The sequence below is a fragment of the Arachis hypogaea genome, chromosome 1, assembly GCF_003086295.3.
Source record: "Arachis hypogaea cultivar Tifrunner chromosome 1, arahy.Tifrunner.gnm2.J5K5, whole genome shotgun sequence".
Lineage (NCBI taxonomy): Eukaryota > Viridiplantae > Streptophyta > Magnoliopsida > Fabales > Fabaceae > Arachis > Arachis hypogaea.
Genome location: NC_092036.1, coordinates 1,776,156 through 1,799,502, shown reverse-complemented (window position 1 = coordinate 1,799,502; position 23,347 = coordinate 1,776,156). Strand labels below are relative to the sequence as shown.

Genomic DNA, 23,347 nt, shown 5'->3' with positions numbered 1-23,347 from the left:
GTGAAAATTGTTACAACACATAGACTTCTTTCTCTCTAACACCGGCACCCCAGTACACCCACACTCTCTCAAAGCAAATATCTAACTACACCTCACAACACTCTCTAATCAAAGAGTACAGAGGAAAAGAAAAATCAGATACAAGCTTAAAGTGTTTCTGACTGGTGCAAAAACAAATGGAGAACTTAGCATCATATTTATAGCCTAGACCACCCACTCCATTTGCCATCCTAAGCAATGTGGGACTAATTCAACCAAATCCTAACAATCTCCACCTTGATTGAAATAGTCACACATCTTCAGCTTCCATTGTCAACACCGACAATTCTTTGCTGCCATTGTCTATACCGACAATCATAGTTCAGAGAACTATCATACTCCACCATGAAAGTATACTCACTTGGAATTAGACCACTCTAAGCATTTCGCCTTGGTACAGATCGAAACCTTGCTGAAAATTCATGGTGCAACTTCCAAATTGGCTTTTCCTGGAAGTTCTTCAGCCATCGACCTAACTCCGCCACACACCTTGCATCTCAACGCCAACCAATGCCCGTGTGCAATTGTGGACCCGATTGCCACAACTCATCCTTATCCATGGCAGTGCGGTAATACCATGAGGATACTTCTTGTCTTCAACGCCTTGTGCAAACCTGATTGTATCAACACATCCTTAACTTGTATTTGCCACAAGCCAAAATTGATTCTTCCATCTACCAAGTCTTTCCTTAGCCAGAACCTTTTCCAAACTGCACTCTCACAGTGTCACACTGCCTTCCAGCAACAACAACAACAACCAAAGATCAACCTCAAGCCACAGGACAAAATTCTTTTCTGATGTGGAAGGTCAGACTAGGCTGCAACCACAAAGCATACTAAGAATAAATCCCACCGAACCGAAGCTCTGATACCACTTGTTGGGAATAAGACACCATTCCCCTTGAGAAAACACCTTTGACAGAGAAATAAAATAGACACAATCACAACACAAGAATTTAACGTGGAAACTCCAATTACCGGAGAAAAAACCACGGCCGTTGTCAAATGACAACCAGAGAATATCACTATGTGAAAATTGTTACAACACATAGACTTCTTTCTCTCTAACACCGGCACCCCAGTACACCCACACTCTCTCAAAGCAAATATCTAACTACACCTCACAACACTCTCTAATCAAAGAGTACAGAGGAAAAGAAAAATCAGATACAAGCTTAAAGTGTTTCTGACTGGTGCAAAAACAAATGGAGAACTTGGCATCATATTTATAGCCTAGGCCACCCACTCCATTTGCCATCCTAAGCAATGTGGGACTAATTCAACCAAATCCTAACATCTTGTAAGTACTAAAAAAATTATTAAAATTTATTTAAATATTTAAAATAAAATTATAAGATAACATAAAATAATTATTTAAATTCATGTCTTTTTCTATAATTTTTCATCTAGAAGTGATTTTGAATAATGTAATTCAAACAATATTTAGTTTACTATAATTCATTTTGAATAAAAATTACCAAACATAAACCACGTTAATACCAACTCACTTTTGATCAAAATCAATTTTACAAAATCAATTTTATACAAACTGTAATCCAAACACGCATTTAAATGTTAGGGACATACATAGGATTTACCTTAAATGTTGGAAAAAGAAATAGGCTTCATTAGCAAGGAAAAGAGAGATGTCTATAATTAATGTCACTTTTCGCAGAATTTATTATTAAAATGCCACATTTTTTAAACTAATTATGCAGATGCCCTCTTTTGTCATTTTAATTAGGTTGTTTATAGTAATATAAGAAAGGTGTTATTTGAGTAATTAATTTCAAAAGAGTGACATTCTCATAATAAGTTTCGGAAAAAGGGGCACATTAGTAAAAAAGTCATATATGAAACATAATTCATAACAAAGATGAGGGGAATTCAGAAACATAATTTTGCCAATGATCACTTTGCCTTTAGCAGAAGTAGGGTATTACCTTACCGGCTTACCGAGTTGTTTTTTGAAAAATAGTTGGGTATATACAATAATTATTACTTGAGAGTTTCTAAAAAAATTTACGTTCAATATTTTTGGGATATATTTACGATATAATTTTGATAATTGATTCTAACACTCAGATATCTATATTAGGTTTAAAGTTACTGAAACGAAAGTATATTTTATGGTCAACTTCATACTTGTTAAAATATTTAAATAGAAAACTCTCTTAACAAGTATAGTGTCTACATATAATTACAATAATAAAAAAGTCAAGTACTTATAAATTAAATAATTAATAATAAATTTTATTAATATGTTACCTTTTTTTTTTCCTTCTTATGGAAATTAAAGTAGTCAAAGTACCATCTAGAACCAAACTCATACCCATGAGATGCACACTCATGACTCAACACAACACCAGTACTATATATATATAAGATTTGATAAAATTTCAATTTAATATATTGTAAAATAGTTTACAATATATTCAAATTGATTTATATAAAAATATCTTTTATTTGTCGATATAATTTTTCATAACAATTTTGTCATGATTTATTTTATTCAATGTTACGATTTTTATATTTAGAAAGAAAATGAACATACAACTTAATGAAATTGAAGTTTAGAAACCATTTTAATTTGTTCCTTATAGTATTGATAAACAAATTACTTCCATTATTTAGGGTCAGAGAAATGCTAAGGGATCAGTAATTTTTGTGATTTGTAGTCATTAAATAGCCATCAATGATGATTTTAATAGTGTGAGATTGGTGTGAAATTTCATTCAATTGATTCACTTTTTTTTACTGATTATATACTGAACAGAATTTAATGAAATTGCTGGCCTCTTAAACTTTTTCTTTACAGTTATTATCAACATTTAAGCTTAAATAAACATCTTCATTCCTAATATTATAATAAGATAATGAAATGAAAGGACGCAATAGATAGTAGGTTGGAAGGAGATGTAAATTGTATTATCCATGAATAAGATAATCAAGAAGATAAGATCAGGAAGGGGCTAATACAATAGTGAGTCACAGCATGATACAAGAGATATTACATAGTTTATAATGACACATGCATATGGCTTAAAATCAGAAAGGGGGGAATTAAACAGTCTCTTGAATTTAATGGTAGAGGTTTCCAGGGTTTGGCATGTTCTTGCAAAGTCCGCAGATCAGTTGAGTTAGTGGCAGGTTGTACTCATCCCTCGTTGAGTTCTCAGGAGATTGAACGCTCACGTACATCTGTTGACCCAAGTAACGGTTCTCAGCTTGCTCTGACCTCAAATTCCACATTCCACAGTTATCGAATGTCAACATCACTGCTGCCCATGATTTTGGGAACACCTGAATGGTGTGCCTGCTCACGGCGTCAAGAAGGTTGTAGTTCTGCCTCTTCTCTGGGCTCCACTTCCCGGGTTCAATGGCAACGGCGAAGAAAGAGTATCCACCCAAGTTGTAAGACTGAATGGTCTTGGTGGGGTTCTGGAAGATGATTTCGATGAAGGTACGGTAAGTGGCCCTCAAGACATTGGGTGCGAGGGTGAGGTTGTTGACGGTGACCGGAGGTACGTCGGAGATGAGGTCGTACTTGAAGACCTTATCGGTGATGCCGTAGTACTCAGCGAGCTTGAGAGGAGTTTCGGTGTCCACGTGGGAAACACCGTTAATGGCATAACGGAGCTTGCCCTGACCTCTGATGACGGAGTTAGACAAAATAATGGTGCGGGTGATGTTGATGCCACCGTAGTGGTAAGATCCCTGTGGGTTGGGCCTTGCAGCGCTAGCGGTCAAGTTCCAGCGGAATGACCTGAACTGGTTCAAAGACCAAGCCCAGCCAACTGGTGCCGGTGGAAGCTCAGGGGAAGCAGGTCCCTTTCCGTTGGTGTAGCTAAGAATGGCCTTGCCGACGAGATTGTACTTGGTGAGCCTTGTGGAGGCAACCATGTAGTAGTCCTTTGGCTCCTTATCGGCGGTGACGAGGACGGTGAAGCATTGTCCGACGTGGACGTCGAGGGAGTCGTAGATGTTCTGGACGGTGTGAGAGCCTTCAGTCTCAACAAGCTTCAATGGATGACCCTGGATCCTGAAGTTGAGTGAGTCCTTGATACCAGTGTTGCAAATTCTTAGCTTGTAGGTGGCACCAGGCTTCATGGTGTACATGGGCTTGTCGCTGCCGTCATCCTTGGTGGTCTGGCCGTTGATGAGAACACCGTCGGGCCTGCCGAGGGACCTGCCGCTGTCGAGGAACTTCCTGAGGACAGAGTGGCTCTTGGTGTACCAGTCACCGATGAGAACCCAGTACTCGTCCTCGGGATCGGGGTACGGGACTGGGATCAAGAGACGGCTGAAGATCCTGTGACCACCGAAACCGCCAGCTGCCCTGTGGAGAGCAGTTGATGGATAGTAGAAATATGTGCCGATCTGGTCCTTCACTTGGAACTTGTAGGTGTAGTTGGTGCCTGGAAGGATTGGGCAGTTGGTTCCAGGGGTACCATCTTGCCATGAATTCTTCCTCAGCTGGATGCCGTGCCATGTGAAGAGAAGGGGCTCGTCGAGGTAGTTAAAGACGTTGATGACAATGTTGTTGTTGCTTGTTGAGTTGATTTCAGGGCCTGGGAATTGGTTGTTGATTAGAATTCCCTGTTGTGGGATCCCCAATGGTGATATTATTCCATACGTCACTTTCCACGTGTAGTACACGTATGGGTCTTCAGCCTGAACTGCAACACCCAACAGGCAAAGCATCAAAGCCAAAACTGCCCCGCGGCCCATTTTCTCTTTTTTTTTTTTTTTTATTTCCTCTCTCTCTTTATTATTCAAGAGTAGTATAATAATCCCCTTTCCTTTTCTATCTCCTTCCTCACTTTATTAGTGGAAGAAGATAGATGTTCTTCTTCTGATTTCCTTTAGCCTTCCTTGCTCTCCTTTTATACCTTCTTTCCAACCCTTTTTTTAGCTATTTTCCGTTTATGTCGCTCTACCTCATCTTTTAGGGTCTTGAATTAGCTTCAATTTGTTCCTATTCCTTCTCCATTTTTAGACTTTCTCTCTTTTGGCCAGGATTTTGCGTACTGGTCAGTAGGAAAAAGTAATACAAACGTGCTGTATTTCCTCCCTTCCAACAAATTCATTTTATTGTTCCCACTTTACTATGTATGTTATTATGTATCATGTAAATTTATATCTATAGCATAATTATTGTTTTGGAAATTTATTTATTTAATGCATAGTTAGTTATGTGTACTTGGTATAAATAGCATAGATAACACTGATCTATTATATTGCATGGATTTGATAGTATTTGTACGATGTGTATAATGAGCTATTTATTTAGTTTAATACGAGTTAAAGAATGAATATCTAAAATAAAATACTACTAATTTTTTAAACATAATACACTCATACTATCCAAAATAACTATCCGGATACCAGAGATAATAAAGAAACATCTCTCATTATATACATTATACAGATACTTCATTAGTCCTCTATATTTCCTCTTAATATAATTGTTAAGGATACATTTTTTAAGAGAGATGTTATATAACCAGCCTTCTTTTTTACGTTTATATTGTATTTAAACTAATATAAGCTAATTTTTTTTATTTGTCATTAAAAATATTGATACTCAATTCTATTACGTATTTACACACAAAAAAACAGTTATTAATTAGAATATAAAATATACATTAAAAATATATAAAATAAGACACACACAAATTCATATATGAAAATTATTTTTAATATACACTTAACAATTTTTGTTTACCCCTAGTATTTTCCATCTTTAATTTTAAAACGTTGTTATACATAATGGATCTTACTAGAGAGTAGAGAGACAACTTATTTGCAGTTAATAAAATAGTAAAGTAGTAAAAATTAAAAGAAAAAAAAAACAAAAAATACAACTGATTATTTATTAAGAAAATTAGTTTCAATATTTTTTCTTTTAATTATTGCCTTTACGTATGTGCCTGTAGGTGAGAAATTACAATCAAATGTATGTCAACCAAAATCCCTCTAATAAATTCATGCTAGCTAGCTACATCCAAAGTACATTCTCATAGTCTAATATCTAGTCTAGATACAAATGTTTTCAACCATTAAATTATCTTTTTTAAATAATTCAAACGTGAAATTTTTAACTCGTATTAATTAAGTCTCTGATTTTATAAAATGAACAAATTAATCTCTTATTCTCAAAAACGTAAATTTATGTTAGTCTAAAAGTGATACACCATACACAGTATTAATATTATTTGTGTTATTAAGTGCCGACTTGATAATTTACTACTTAACGATGTTATTCAAGATGAATAGCACAAATGTAAAAAAATGAAGCAATAATTTCAAATTAAAGTATCAATTTCTTTTCTTCAAATTAAAAGAATTTCCCCCATTAGCATACGTTTGTTAGTTTTTCCAAAATCCCAAGCACATTCTTCTTCTCTGTCTCGTCTCTTCGTCTGCCTCAGCTCCCAGTTATTGAGCCTCGTAGGCGCTCCTCCGTGGTACCTTTACGTGTGATTAGTGAAGTAGTTTTTAGGGGTGAATGCGGATCGAATCAGATATGGCTAAATTTTCGATCCGATCCGTATTAAAATCATCGGATCGAATTCAATATCCGTAGTTTTTAAGTTTGGATCCGATTTGTGGATTGGATCGAATATCGAATATCGGATATATTCGCAAAATACAAAAATATTTTTAAAAGTTTATTTTTATTAAAAAAATATCGATAAAATTTATTTTTTCTATTCTTTTAAATATGTTTACTCTTAAAATAATATTAAACATAATTTTCTTAAATAATAAATTAAAATAATACAACATATATGATAATTATTAGTTGAAATAAAACATAAAAAGAATATTTACTTATTTATTTTTGCGGATACCAACACAAAATCCGCAATCCGATTTGATTAGTGTGCGGATCGAATCCCGATCCGATCCGATAGCCTTGCGGATCGGATCCATATCTACAATTTTTAGATTGGATTCGGATAAATATCGCGAATATGCAGATCGAATCTTATCCATAAACACCCCTAGCAATTTTTGCCCGAAGCATCATCACATTTGCACATTGCATAAGGTGAATGGTAGGGATTTAGGTATTTTGTTTGTTATGTGTTTGCACTATGTTGATGGTATCTAGGTCATGGATGAATAATATGTGGTATTAGGTTCTTGCATTGTCCATTTGTTAGGTTTTATCTTTTATTGACTTCTAAGGTTTAGGGTTTCTGTAACATCTTATCACAAAATTTTACGCCTAAGATGTAAAACAAAGGTGGTGAGGTGCTACGACCTCTAAAAGTAAAATATATACATATATAACAAGGATAATATAACTAGAAGTCTTAAAAGAAAAGAATACGATCAAAACAAAACCGAAAATGCATTGCACAAAAAAATAATAAGACAGAAAACTTATACAGAAAATAAAAAGACATATATATATATATATATATATATATATAGAGTTCCAACGGATAAGTATAATCAAGCTCTAGACTCGACCTGCGAAGTCAAGGCCGATATATATATATATATATATACACACGAATATAGCCCTCAAAATATCTACAACAGTAAAGTTCTGTTTCTCCAAAATAATCCTCTAAAAGGGATAAACAACATAAGGTATAAAAGTGAAGAACAAAAATACATAAATTAAAACATAATATAAATCCCAAAAGATATGTCTTCACTTCTAAGAAAGCAAATCCAGCACGCTCAACGAGGCGTGTCATATCCTGCATCTGAAAAATAACAAATACATATGGAATGAGAACTGGCGGTTCTCAGTATGGTAACAATGCCCAAAAGATAAGATATAAGGCTCCGTAAAGCCGCAGACAATCCTAAACTTCTACAACCCATATTCCAAGCCTAGAGTTCTCACAAACCAGAAATATGATAATTCTACCTAAAAAATTCTAATTTATCTCCTCAATTTCAGTTTACTACAAACCTCCCAATCACCAGGTGGAATAACCCCCAGCTTTCCTCCACCATCTGAGGAATCTCTCAAGGTCACACGCATAAGGCATACAAGTAATACACAATTAAAAAAATAGGTACATCATTTAAGTCATGTAGCATATAGACATAGATAAATAATTACGCAAACAAAAAATATGCATACTCAAATAAATCATACAAATGCATATAATGTATGTCTGCCCTATGGCTAATGATATCATCTGTCGGTTATATAGCCAAACCCGACATGTCCAGTAGCGAACCCTAGACAGTCCACGCGGCGCGTATTCTCAAAAGCATAGCATATATAATTATTCAATTATTCATTACGCCGGCAAGGTCAGAGGAATCTCAATCTCAACCTGGATCAGTGGGGCGAGCCAGTGCGTTTACATAGGGAGACGCAAATAAATATAAATTACCAATCTGGAGCAAGTGGGCCATACCACACCCTTGCATCTATCCAGGAAGCTCAAAATCACCTCAACCTAGAACAAGTGGGGCGTACCATACCTTTGCATCTACCCAGAAAGCCTCAACCAATTAATCTAGAGCAAGTGGAATGAAACCACAATCCTTAAATCTACCCAAGAGGTACGTTCTCATATGTCTAGGAGGAACAAATGAGGGAATCCTAACCTCCCACCATCTCGCTAGATGTGATTTTTCAATACCAGGAGGAACAAAGAAGGGGATCCTCATCTTCTACCATCTCTCTGGACTTTTGAGAAAAAGTGCTCAAGATGAAATAGTCACATTTATAATCAAATTGTGCCTAATTTTATATTTATAATTAACATATAATTTTTCAAACTTATCTCCAATATACTTCGATATATTCTCTTTAATCCACTCAATACACTCCACAAAATCACTATAGCTAATCAACCCCCAGTGCTCTATTATCTTAAGTCACCAGCTCTAAATTCATAACAAAAACTATCCCTTTTCCTTTACTCCGTATCCTCTCGCTCGTTCCAAGGCCTAAACACTAGTTATCGCACCTTAAACAGGTGTTACAGAGATTTGAAAAGTTAGAAGAATAGTTAAAAACACAAAAATACACTTTTGGTAAAATAGGGTAGTCATGCATACACATGCCACCCGCATACGCATGAATTGAGATTTTGACAATGTTGCGTATGCAAAAACTTTCCACGTATGCAAAATTCTTTGGACAGCAAGGTTGGCTTGCGTCGCGTGCCACCTGCTGCGTATGCAAATTTTCCAGCTGATGGAAGAGAAATAAATGTAATAAATTATAAACGAATACGGATCGTACTTGATCAAGCCTACGAGCATCCAGCTGATGCCGCAATCCTAGTATTTTGTCGTCGTCGTGGTCTCTGATTTACTATCCTAATCCCACCAACCTATTCATGGTATATAAAGTGTCCTTAGTAATTAATATTGCAAATAAAAACGAACAACAATAAATAATAATTAATTACCTCGCTGCAAGTGGAAACCTGAGTATGTCATACCTAGTCGGACAGAATGATGGAAACCTGTGATAAATCCAGGACAAGAGAAGCAGTATGCACCCAGCAATGTCTGTTACATCATGCCCAGAAGTGGTATACAGTGAGTGGTAAGTGTGTGTCAGTAATGCAGGCCCGTAGTTCAACTATCTGCAACTATCAAAATCTTCCTGCAACGACAACCATCTGAGAGGAACAAGGTTCAATGACTTGTCCGCAAACAGAAACCCCCGATCAACATCATCAACTTGCACCAGGCATATTTACGGACAGTCTCTGGATCTACCCCCAAGGAATGTGTGAGACCCTGTTTTTAAACTAGGTCATCCTCAAAGAAAATGTCTGCTTCCTGTTCTCTGGCTGTGGTGGCAGCCTGCTCGTCGAGTAAATCTTCAACCTACTGCCATGTAGAGTGTCCATGGTGCTATTGAAAATCTCTAGTCTGATCCCTCATCAGCTCACATCTAGTGCAGACTAAGATGGTAAACAACATCATGCAGCATAATGGTGATCTCACTCCATAAAAAGTGAAAGTTGTGGGTCTCGGACATCCATCGCTCGACAAATACAGAGAACAAGACATTGTGAAACATGAAAATCTCTTAGTTCTACTACATGTCTGAATCTAGCCACCCTAATATAAGACAATGGCATGTCAAGCGGGAGGATGGCAATGTCACACGATGTGGTAAGAGTAATCGAAATCTCTATCAAAATAGCAACTAGTAATCTTTCAGATTAATCTTATCTAACTCATAAATATCTAATATTTATTGTAATTAAATATTAGAATTAAATACATATATAATTTCGTTAATAAAAATATTCAATTTTATGAATGTAATTGTTCATACCCTGGCCCAATACAAAGGCCCAGGTCCAACTAAAAAGGCCTAACCTGAAGGGTTAAGCCTAGCTGAAGTACCGACCTTCATATAAGAAGTCGGTATCAACCACGACTTGGTCTGAAGAAGTCGGATGTGAGATTAGCTGGCAGAAAAACACTCATTCAAATGAGTAACCGCCCCTAAAATCTCTCTAACCGCTTCTTAAAGCCATATCTTAACCTCCCCAAGATAATAGGGACGGTTAGCACCCTAAAGATACGGCACTACTCCAACGGTGGTTATTGGCTCACCACTATAAATACACTGACACCCCTCAGGTATCCCTAAGTCCAATACTCTCTAGACCTGCCTACACTCTTGCTAACTTAGGCATCGGAGTGTCTTTGCAGGTACCACCCCCCATTCACTCGCGAGCACAAGTCGGACGGAGCCTCCCGAGTTGCAGATCCATCCGGAGTTCTCCTCCTTCACACACTTGGGCCGTCAAACGCCATCCATCGTATTAATCTCCGGTTACCTACCGTAACATTGGCGCCGTTGCCGGGGACCCGAGAGATCATCCATCAATGGCGGATAGATCCCACGAAGAAGGCCATGTGGAAACAGATTCTGAACAAGAGAATCTAGACATAGGTAATGACAACGAGGACATGGCCCAACAGCAAGATAACGACCAACACAGAGAGGGTACCTCCGGAATGAAGAATCCGAAGGTAAATTCCTCAGATGGACGTGAGTCGGAAAAGGGTGGACCATCCCACATAACTGAATTGATGGGATTAGTCCATAGCCGCCTGGAACAATTGGAGCAGGAGCGGGAAAAACAGAAGGAAACTGAGAAATACCTCAAAGAGGAGATGGAACGGCGAAAAGAGTTAGAAAGAAAACTCTTACAGCTAGAATCCTCCCTCAAGAATTCCCGCGACGAACAAGAAGACCAACTTCCGGGCGGAGAAGATCCTTTCAGCGAGGACATAATGAGGGCAAAAGTTCCAAGGAACTTTAAAAGCCCCGACATGGACCTCTATGATGGAACCACGGATCCAAAGCATCATCTGAGCAACTTTAAAAGTCGGATGTATCTAGCTGATGCCTCCGACGCTACGAGATGCAAGGCTTTCCCAACCACTTTATCAAAAGCAGCGATGAAGTGGTTTGATAGCCTCCCCCCGAGATCCATCACCAGCTTTGAAGACCTCTCAAGGAAGTTCTTGATGAGGTTCTCAATCCAAAAGGACAAGGTAAAACATGCACCGAGCCTCCTGGGAATAAAACAGGAGGTCGGAGAGTCTTTACGAGCCTATATGGAAAGGTTCAATAAAGCATGTTTAGAGATCCAAGACCTGCCCACAGAGGCAGTCATAATGGGGTTAGTCAATGGGCTTAGAGAAGGTCCCTTCTCCCAGTCCATATCTAAAAGACACCCCGTTTCTCTAATGATGTACAGGAAAGGGCCGAAAAGTACATCAACATGGAAGAGAATGCAAAATTAAGAGACCTGAGTTGGCGACCCGGACCCGCTTCCTCATCTAAGGAAAGGGAAAGGGAAGGCAAGAAGAAGGAAGAACTCGGTCTCGAAAGGCCCAGAAAATATCACTCTTATACTCCTCTAAAAACCTCTATAGTGGACGTATACAGAGAGATTTGCCACACTGAAAGGCTGCCACCCCCTAGACCTATTAAAAATAAAAAAGGGGGAAGCCACGGCGATTATTGCGAGTACCATAAGATATATGGTCACTCCACTAACGACTGCTACGACCTTAAGAATGTGATAGAAAAGCTGGCTAGAGAAGGTCGGCTTGATAGATATCTCATGGAAAGGTTGGACGGTCACGGAAAAAGAAAGCGAGATGACATGGATAGAAGAGATCCACCACCACAGACCCCAGAGAGACATATCCATATGATCTCAGGAGGGTTTGCGGGAGGTGGAATCACCAAATCTTCTCGCAAAAGACATCTCAAGAGGGTTTATCAGGTCGAGGAAGAGACACCCGACCTCCCCACTATCTCATTCACAAAAGAAGATGGGCAAGGAGTAATCCCCGGGCACGATGACCCCGTGGTGATAACCATGATCCTAGCCAATGCCCATCTCCACAGAACCCTAGTAGACCAAGGAAGCTCGGCGGACATTCTTTTCAAGCCCGCCTTCGACAAGCTAGGGTTAGATGAAAAGGAGTTGAGAGCCTACCCCGACACCCTATATGGGTTAGGGGATACGCCAATAAAACCACTGGGATTTTTACCCCTTCACACCACTTTTGGAAGAGGGGAAAAATCAAGGACTCTGAGTATAGACTTCATAGTCATCGATGAAGGGTCAGCCTACAATGCCTTAATCGGCAGAACTACCCTTAATCGCCTCGGAGCAGTGGTATCCACTCCCCACCTTTGCATGAAATTCCCGACTCCAGGAGGAATAGCAACGGTGAGGGGAGATCAAAAATTGGCGAGAAAGTGCTATAACGAAAGCCTAAATCTGAGAAAAAAGGGCAAAGAAGTCCACACCATAGAGCTAGGCGGCACAAGAACCAGAGAAGAGTTGCGACCCCAACCGGGAGGAAAAACCGAGGAGATACAAGTCGGTGAGGAGGAAGGAAAAAATACTTACATAGGAGCCAACCTAGGGGAAACCCTAAAACAAAGGTTGGGTGAACTCCTAAGAGCTAATTTCGACCTCTTCGCCTGGAAGGCTTCTGACATGCCCGGGATTGATCCTGAGCTCATGTCCCACAAACTCTCGGTTTACCCAGGGTCCCGACCTATACAGCAAAGAAGACGCAAGCTCGGACCAGAGCGAGCCTCAATAGTAGAAGAGCAAGTACAGGCGCTCCTGGAAGCCGGCTTTATCAGGGAGGTCAAATACCCAACGTGGCTAGCCAACGTAGTGCTAGTCAAGAAACAGAATGGTAAATGGAGAATGTGCGTCGACTATACCGACTTGAATAAGGCATGTCCTAAGGACCCTTATCCCCTACCGAGTATTGATACCCTGGTAGACTCCAGCTCAGGGTACCAATACTTATCATTCATGGACGCCTACTCGGGATACAACCAAATCCCGATGCACGAACCCGACCAAGAGAAAACATCGTTCATCACGCCAAAAGCCAACTATTGTTATGTGGTCATGCCATTCGGACTAAAGAATGCAGGAGCCACGTATCAAAGGCTGATGAACAAAGTGTTTTCCCCCCACCTAGGGAGCCTAATGGAGGTATACGTCGACGACATGTTAGTAAAAACCAAGCAAGAAGTCGACCTCCTAACCGACCTCTCACAAGTCTTCAACACTATAAGGTCGCATGGGATGAGACTAAATCCCGCAAAATGCGCCTTCGCAGTAGAAGCGGGAAAATTTCTAGGCTTCATGCTAACACAAAGAGGGATTGAGGCCAATCCCGACAAATGCAGAGCCATCCTAAAAATGAAAAGCCCGACTTGTTTGAGAGAGGTTCAACAGCTCAATGGCCGACTTGCAGCCCTCTCCAGATTTTTAGCGGGATCGGCACTAAAATCCCTTCCGCTATTTTCTCTATTAAGGAAGGGATGCCAATTTGAATGGACTTTGGAATGCGAGGAGGCGTTCCAAGAGTTCAAAAGATTCCTAAGTCGACCTCCTATATTAACCCGACCAGTACCGGGAAAAGACCTCGTCCTGTACCTATCCGTGGCAAACAGGGCTGTCTCATCAGCCCTGATCAGAGAAGACGAGGTCAGGCAGCACCCGGTCTACTTTATCAGTAAGGTCCTACAAGGCCCTGAGCTAAGGTACCACAAACTAGAGAAGTTTGCCTACTCCTTAGTGATAGCCTCACGAAGGCTACGACCTTACTTTCAGGCTCACACAATAAGAGTCCGTACGAACCAACCCATGAAGCAAATCCTCCAGAAGACGGATGTTGCAGGGAGAATGGTTCAATGGGCGATAGAGCTCTCCGAGTTTGATCTGAGATACGAATCTCGGACAGCAATTAAAGCCCAATGCCTCACTGACTTCATTGCAGAATATGCCGGTGAACAAGAGGAAAAGCCGACTACATGGGAACTCTATGTAGACGGGTCCTCCAACAAGACAGGGAGCGGCGCGGGCATAATATTGGTAGATGGAAAAGGAACCCAGATAGAGGTCTCCTTAAAATTCGAATTTCCGGCTTCAAATAATCAGGCAGAATATGAAGCCTTGATTGCCGGATTAAAATTAGCAGAAGAAGTTGGCGCTACAAAGGTGATGGTCTATAGCGACTCACAGGTGGTGACTTCCCAAATAAGTGGAGAGTATCAGGCAAAGGACCCCAATATGAAGAGATACTTGGAGAAAACCTTGGAGCACCTTGGGCGCTTTGCGGAAACCGAAGTTAAACACATAACTCGGGATCTAAATAGCAGAGCAGATGCCCTATCCAAGTTAGCAAGTACCAAACCAGGAGGAAACAATAGAAGCCTGATCCAAGAAACTCTCCAAGAGCCCTCGGTGTCAAAAACAGAAGATGAACAAGAGGTACTTGAAGTGGTCGGATTAAACCTCGGATGGATGAATCCCTTAGTCGAATACCTGAAATTCGACATCCTCCCCAAGGAGGAGAAAGAAGCTAAAAGGATCCGAAGGGAAGCACAACATTATACTTTGGTGAGAAATGTCCTTTACAGAAGAGGAATATCAACACCATTGCTGAAGTGCGTACCGACCTCAAGAACCACCGAGGTGTTGGAAGAAGTACATAGTGGAATCTGCGGAAACCATCTCGGAGCAAGGTCGCTGGCCAGGAAAGTAATCCGAGCAGGATTCTATTGGCCGACCTTGCAGAAAGATGCCACAGACCTCGTGAAAAAATGCCAACCTTGCCAGATGCATGCAAATTTCCACGTAGCTCCACCAGAAGAGCTCATTAGTATAACTTCCCCCTGGCCTTTCGCAAAATGGGGAATGGATCTGTTAGGTCCTTTCCCCCAAGCGCCAGGACAAGTTAGGTACTTGATCGTGGGAATATATTACTTCACAAAGTGGATAGAAGCAGAACCATTAGCCACCATCACCGCTCAAAGAAGTCGCAGGTTCCTCTACAAAAACATCATCACAAGGTATGGAATACCTTATTCCATCACCATGGACAATGGAACCCAATTCACCGACGCCACCTTCAGAAGTTTGGTAGCCAGTATGAAAATCAAGCATCAGTTCACCTCGGTGGAACACCCACAAGCCAATGGGCAAGCCGAGGCAGCTAACAAAGTCATACTGGCAGGATTGAAGAAGAGACTACAAGAAGCAAAGGGAGCTTGGGCTGAAGAGCTCCCTCAAGTGCTGTGGGCTTATAGGACAACCCCCCAATCCGCCACAGGAGAAACACCCTTCTGACTAGTCTACGGCGTAGAAGCCATGATTCCAATAGAAATCAATGAGCAAAGCCCAAGGGTAATTCTCCATGACGAGGTCGGAAATATACAGGGGCACAAAGAGGAGCTCGACTTGCTCCCCGAGGTCCGAGAAGGTGCCCAGATAAGAGAAGCAGCATTAAAGCAAAGGATGACTACCAGATACAACAAGAAAGTCATTCGAAGAACATTTACTGCAGATGACTTGGTCCTAATCAGAAACGACATTGGAGTCAACAAATCAGGAGAAGGAAAGCTCGCTGCAAATTGGAAGGGACCATACAAAATCAAGGAAGTGTTAGGGAAAGGTTATTATAAAGTAACCGACCTGAATGGCACTGAGCTACCGAGGTCGTGGCATGCTTGTAATATGAAAAGGTACTACAGTTAAAAGCGAACTCTACTCCCTGATGTACTCTTTTCCCAACTTCATGATTTTTTCCCAAAAAGGGTTTTTTCTGGAGAAGGGTTTTTAACGAGGCATCATAGTAGAGGCTAAGGGAAAATAGACCATCAAATAGGCTATCAAGACCCTTAGTAGCAGAAAGGTACCTTCCCCAATTAATAAAGATCTTTTTCATTTACAATATCTCTTTTAAATATCCTCCTTTATTTTTTATAAGTTTTTCTACGAAACGCGCCGACTTAAGCTCGACAAAACGTGAAAATCCCATGAACCGACCTAGATGGTCGTCAGGATAAAACGACGAGGTACAAGTCGGCGTAAAGAGGTTATATGAGTTGATCGTAAGAACTCAGGAATCATCCGACTCTTAAGTCGAATTGAAAATCCGAGTAAAGCAAACTCGAAAGAGCTCCGAGTAAAAGAAAACCGAGCTCAGAGTAAAGGAAAAACGCATCGAAAAAATAACCTAAGTCATGAAACTCATCAAAAAGCAAAGTTGAGTATAAAGGATACGAAAAGAGATTGAAAAACCTAGGATCGAAGGTTGCGTAAAAAGTCCTCAAGCTAAAGGGCTCGAAAAAGACAAGCCAAGAAAAAGGTTTTCAGGAAAAAGATCAAAAAGGGTTCTTCGGAATATCAAAAACAAAAAGCATGCACGCACAAGGTAACTTAAACCCTTATCCAAAAAGGGCATTCGCTTTGTCTAAAAACCCTTATCCAAAAAAGGGGCACAGATCAGAACATTTTGTTTACGGCCTTGAAAGGCCAAACAAGAAATTGTTCACAACCACCAACAAACAAATAAAGTTGAAAAAAGGGGGGACCCACAGGCCGGGCCCCCATATAGCCATAAAAAATAATAAGAGTCACTTCTTCGAAGGAGTGGAGGAATCACCACCAGACTCGGGAGGAGCGCCACCAGGACCAGGAGGAGGGGCCGTAGAGGAAGTCGGAAAAGCAGCTGAAGAACTCGGAGCATCTCGGGAACGAGGAGGAGAATCAACAATCCTCTGTCCCCGAGTCTTCAGGTCTGACTCGGAAACGACCTCGGGGACAGGAGGATCAACGATGGCGCCATCAATAACTACTTTGTCAGGATGTAGTGGAGAAAGATCCAAGTCGGGAGCAATGACTCTGACTTGTTCCAAGAAAATTCTCCAAGACTCCTCGGCGCCCTCGGCGATAGAGTCCTCCAACTCGGCGTATGCGTTCCGAGAATTTAGCAAGTCCTTCCTCACAACAACAATATCTTGGAATAAACTGTGGTAGCTCTCCTGCGCTGTTTTCCTCAAATTTGCCTCCAAAGTGCATTGAGCCCGCAGCTTACTCTCCTCCTCTTTAAGGTGATCCCTCTCCTTCCTCAGTCTATCTCTCTCCTCCTTCAATTCTTTCTCATGTTTTTCATAAATGAGAAGTCTCCCCTCCAACTCCTCAACCCTCGAGGATGCCCCCAAAGAGCTGAGGGGAGCCTTCTCAAAAATGTCCAAGAGTTTGTTACAAACACCCGCTGTCCTGAAACTCTCCTCGGCCATGGCGGTGAGGTGGTTTCGAACAGAAACATCATCCATACTTATAAAAGGATAGATGTTCTTTCGGACGAATGCCAGAGCATCCGCCTTAACCCCACCATCAAAAGAAGAAGAGCCAGACTCTGAAGTCTTGCGCTTCTTCTTCTCTAGCTCGGAGAGAGTTTGGGCAGAAGGAGGTGGTCGAGACAAACTTGAGGAAGAAATTATAAGGGGTTGAGAGGGAGTGCCAGTATTCTTAGGAGGAGGAGGAGGAGGAGGAGGAGAGACGACTGCTTTAGCACCCCCGGACCTAGCCCGGGACTTCGCCTTAGCCTCCTGGACCCTTTGGTTGGCCTCCTGAGCATTCCTTTTTGCCATATCTACAAAAACAACTAACAAAAAGTTACAAGTCGGTAGAATGAAAGTCGGCGGAAACAACTCGGAAATAAAGAATGCATGCACTACCTAGTTGAGATTGAACAAAAGTCGGTGTTCCTTGGAGGATTTTCCTGGTATCCAAGTATGGGGCCCTCCCCCACGCTTCTCGGAAAAACCCCACAATAGCCGCCTCCACCTCGTCAAGGTCATCTGGACCATACTTTTCACAAGAGGAAGGCGGCGACCAATAAAGGGGAAAGCGGGGGGAGGAATGCTCATCCAGGAAAAAGGGGTGGTGACCCTCTACAGCTTGAATTTTGAAAAAGAAGTTTTTGAAGTCGTGAAAAGATTCGTCAAAAAGGGTAAAAATCCTCCGACCTTGTATGGCTCGGAAGGATACCCATTGCTGTTTGTTGTTGAGCCCACTAAAGGGCTTAGTCATATGAAAGAGAAAGAAAAAAATCCTCAGAGAAGTCGGGAAGTCCAGAGCATGGCTTATAAACTGATAGATCTTCAAAAAACCCCAAGAATTGGGGTGAAGTTGAGTAGGGGCAACTCTACAGTGATGCAAAACAGATATCTCGAAATCCGAGAAAGGAAGAAAAACACCCAAGCGGGTGATCATGCATTCATACATAAAGAAAAAATGAGGGGCCGCCTCATTTTCTCTCCCAAAACAGACCCGGTCTTCAGGACCCGGGATTATCAATTCATATTTAGGTTCGTCTTCCTCCGAGGTACAGAGCCGATGATGAGTACGAATGTGAGTAACAAACTCCGCATCCACCAACGGCTCTTTCCCCAGAACTGTAACATCAACCCAGTCTACGGAGGCCATTTTTTCTTTTCCTAAAGGTAAATGAAGAAAACCTACAAAAGGAAAAAAAGGAAAAGAAAAATCAAGAAGGTCTCTAGAAAGGAGAAAAGAACCAATCTACAAAACTATTCCTCTACGAAACCAAGTCATGCAAAAGACGAAGAAAAGAAACTGACCTCTTTCTGAAAATGAGGAAGCAGAAGTCTCCAAAGCCCGAAAGTATAGCACGTACGAACAAAGAAACAGAAGTTTGAAAAGATTGCAGAAACGGAAAATGGAAAGAGAGGGAAAGTATTTATAAACATGCCAAGGGGCATAATGGTAAAAACGGGGCAGTCATTAATGAGATTGCACCGTTACCAAAGCCCTCAATACTTCCCCAACGGACACGACGCTTGAATTGACGTAACTGTCAGAAACAAAAGGTCGCGAAAATCACGTCGGTTTCTAAGACCCGTGCTTCCTTCAAACAAGTCGACTACGAACCCGAGTTAATACTTGAACCCAAACTTTAAAGAAAAATTTGGGCTCAAGTAGGGGCACTGTTCATACCCTGGCCCAATACAAAGGCCCAGGTCCAACTAAAAAGGCCTAACCTGAAGGGTTAAGCCTAGCTGAAGTACCGACCTTCATATAAGAAGTCGGTATCAACCACGACTTGGTCTGAAGAAGTCGGATGTGAGATTAGCTGGCAGAAAAACACTCATTCAAATGAGTAACCGCCCCTAAAATCTCTCTAACCGCTTCTTAAAGCCATATCTTAACCTCCCCAAGATAATAGGGACGGTTAGCACCCTAAAGATACGGCACTACTCCAACGGTGGTTATTGGCTCACCACTATAAATACACTGACACCCCTCAGGTATCCCTAAGTCCAATACTCTCTAGACCTGCCTACACTCTTGCTAACTTAGGCATCGGAGTGTCTTTGCAGGTACCACCCCCCATTCACTCGCGAGCACAAGTCGGACGGAGCCTCCCGAGTTGCAGATCCATCCGGAGTTCTCCTCCTTCACACACTTGGACCGTCAAACGCCATCCATCGTATTAATCTCCGGTTACCTACCGTAACAGTAATCATATAATAATATTAATATTAATTAATAATATCCTAAGTATTCGATAAAAAAAAAGAACTGCACGTAATTTTCAAAAATTAATTATTCAAATTTTAAATGTTCTATACTAACTAATGATCATTTGGCTAATATAAATCTAATGATCCTAACTAATTAAAACAAAACAATTTGATATAACATGTTAATATTTTAACACGTCGTCTATACTTAGATCAAATTATCTTAACATGTCGAATAAAACTATATAAATCAAAATAATATACATTGTTATTATTCTCACATATCTTTTAACTAATTAACTCAAAGTATCCTAACATGTAAATTAACTTAATAAAATCTAAAAATATAAACTAATTAATTAATTAATATGAAAGAGACAGAAACCAATCTCAAAATTTAATGTTCTAACTACGTGTTACATAGATAAATTACCCAATACAAATAAAATTCAACAGAACGCATAAAAAAGTTATAATGTAAGTAGTGTATTTCAATTGTCCAACATAAAAAAAAAATAACATAACACTGAAAAGTCTATTAAGTTTACCAAAATATCTCAGTAAATTTAGCAATACACTCAATACTAGCTAAAAGTTTTTCATTATATCTCAAGCGAATGCCATCTTTTCCTCGTCCAAACTCCAAAAGGTTGTCTTTAATTCTGGATTCTACACAAATTTTTTTGCAATTTGCACGATCTCCATTCTGTTAAAACCAAGACTCTTTAGCGTTCGGCCAAGATTCACTTGCTCATTAACACCGAACATTATATTGGCTAGTACCTGCACATGCTTTTCTTGATCCTTAACCACAACTTTAAAAGTTTCAGCTAAGTTTGATAGCACTGCAGCATCATTGTTTTTTTTAATTGCACTATGATGTCCTTGATTTTTCTCACTTGATGAAGAAAACGAGGTTGAAAAGGTATTGGATAGTTTGCTCTCGACAGCTGCTAAATCCTCCATGTCAATATTGTCTCCGCCTAAACCCAAGCCACCAGCTGTGGCCGCAGCAAATGTAGAGCCCGGTGTGACATCTTCTTCAGCATCTTTTCCACTGCATGCATAAAGACTAGTAGTTCTATCATTGCCAAAAATGCTCCCAAGACGTTCAAACAACGAAAATGGCTTGCTTGGAGTGTAGAGTGTAACATTGCGATCCTGTACAACATAAAACAAAGCGTACAATTACATGTTCATACGAAAGAGTACTTGTAAGAAGAATGATTAAATGCGAAAAAATTATGATTACACCTTTTTCCAAGCTTCTAGTACTTGTTTATTATCCACTTCAACACACATCTTTTCAGAATTCCACCCAAAACTACTACAACCCAACATCTCAACCACAAACATATATTTTTCTTTCAGGCGTTTGTGTTTGTTTCTGATGTGCTTCATAGTGAGACCACATTCAGGAAACTTCTCATTCATCTTGTCTGCCAGCTTTTGAAATGCCCATGTCTTAAATTGAGCGGCATCTTCCCTCTTGCCTTCAACAACTAATTTCTCCATGAACACCACAAATTGTTCAGTTTCTTGTTCAGTCAATTGGCGGGGATAGAACGAGGGATAGAACCCTAATAGGATAGAACGAGGGACTTCGTAGAATTGCCCATCTTTTCTTAAGCAACCCAAAGCACCGTTCAATCACATTTTTAGCTGAAGAGTGCTTCTTATTAAATAACTCTAGACAATTTTGTGGTGTCCGATGACCTTGAACTCACTCATTCACATGATAGCGAACATTTCTATAAGGAGATAAAAATCTCCCATTGGTATAGCCAACATCCACTAAGTAATAACACCCTAAAACGGAAGGATGGAAAAATATAAGAAATACATTGTAATTCTCATAAACAATAGTTATTATTCTTTTCAAAAAATTAATTTAGACATAATAGTAGGTATTTTCAAGCCATTACGTCGAGTAATAGCATCCCTAAGTACCCTTGAATCAGATGCCGATCCTTCCCAACCACTAAGGACATAGACGAAATTCATGTTCCGATTGCAAACTCCTAAGACATTGGCGGATATTCTAGATTTCCTCGTCCGATATCTAGATTTATCACTCTTCGAAACTTTGACATCTATATAAGTTCCATCTAATGCTCCTAGACAACCCTATTAAATGTGAAAAAAACAGTTATTACACGCAGAGTAAATCTGACCAATAAAAATTAGAGCTACATACACGATCTACCTTGAACCATTTTCATCTGAGATCTACACAATCTTCCAGTACAGGGTCTGCCTTTGCAAATAAGATACTTTGGACGCGCAAAACCGAACACAATACCTTGTGAAAATACCTACTAATAGTTTCACCAGACCTATAGAACCTAACTTGTACGCTGCGATTTTTGGTATGATGAGCTAATATGATTAAGAAAGTAGCTACTTGCTTGCCTATGCCAACATGACTATCTTCGTCTAATCCACCTTGAACTTGTAGTAATTCACATAAAATTGCAAATGCATTCAAACTCATTCTTAACTTCCATATGCAATTTCTATCTCCACCCTCCTCAATGATATTATCTAATGCATCTCGCCTTAGTGGCAGTGTGTTCACTCTTCGACCAATCGAAGAATGACCCCACTATCTATTCCTAATATACATATATAAAGTTACTAAAAAAAGCAGCATTAACGTGTCAAATTGCATTCTCATAATTCAGTAATATTCAATACATAGCTTAATTTGTTTAGAATGATCCATCATCACTTCCTAAGAAACAATAACAAGTAAATACATAAATGAAGAACCCTAATAATTTGTATAAATAGGAAAAGCACTCAATTAAACTAAAATAGGAAAAACACTCATTACATAAGCATATGCTCACATAATCAAGTTCAAAGCATACTAATAGATTTCACACCTAAGTAACCAACCAACTGGCTTAGATGCCATGTACAAAATAAAAGAAATATGATTAAAATCTAATTAAATACATATTAATAAAAATGTCAGTTGAAAAATAATTAAGAGTTTTAATATGTAATTTTTTATTAATGAAAATAAAAAAAATTAAATAATGCTTTGAGATTATAATTTTCTAAGATAAAATTGACTCTAACTACTATCACAATGAAACAACAGACTTGTAAATTAATATGTCAATTTTTTTACAAACAATTGTCATCTAACTTATTCAATTTTTATAAACACATAATACAAATCATTTGGTCAACAACTTGGTAAGTAGTTTGATAAGCAATTTTATAAACACAATACAAATAAATTGTCCTCTAGCATTCATCAAAAGATAATAATTAAAAAGCTCACCTATTAATAATTTAATAAACAATTTGATTAACATATTAATCAGCAATTAGAACAACATTTTTATCACTAGTTTTATCAACAATTAGCACTAATAACAAGAGCAGATCAATAACAAAATTTTATTTATTGCAGCAGCAAAAACTCCTTCTACAACTCTTTTCTTT

General features: G+C 39.6%; 1 protein-coding gene across 1 annotated transcript; it reads right to left on the bottom strand.

Moving 5' to 3' along the window:
• Positions 1–2,941: 2,941 nt before the first annotated feature.
• Positions 2,942–5,205, bottom strand: LOC112789707 (L-ascorbate oxidase homolog). Its single transcript, XM_025831727.2, has one exon. It carries the CDS (start codon positions 4,768–4,770, stop codon positions 3,121–3,123), a length of 1,650 nt encoding a protein of 549 aa, XP_025687512.1. The 5' UTR covers positions 4,771–5,205; the 3' UTR covers positions 2,942–3,120.
• Positions 5,206–23,347: the final 18,142 nt, after the last annotated feature.

Coding starts and splice junctions, on each gene's coding strand:
- LOC112789707 (XM_025831727.2), bottom strand. CDS start 4,770: ATGGGCCGCGGGGCAGTTTTGGCTTTGATGCTTTGCCTGTTGGGTGTT.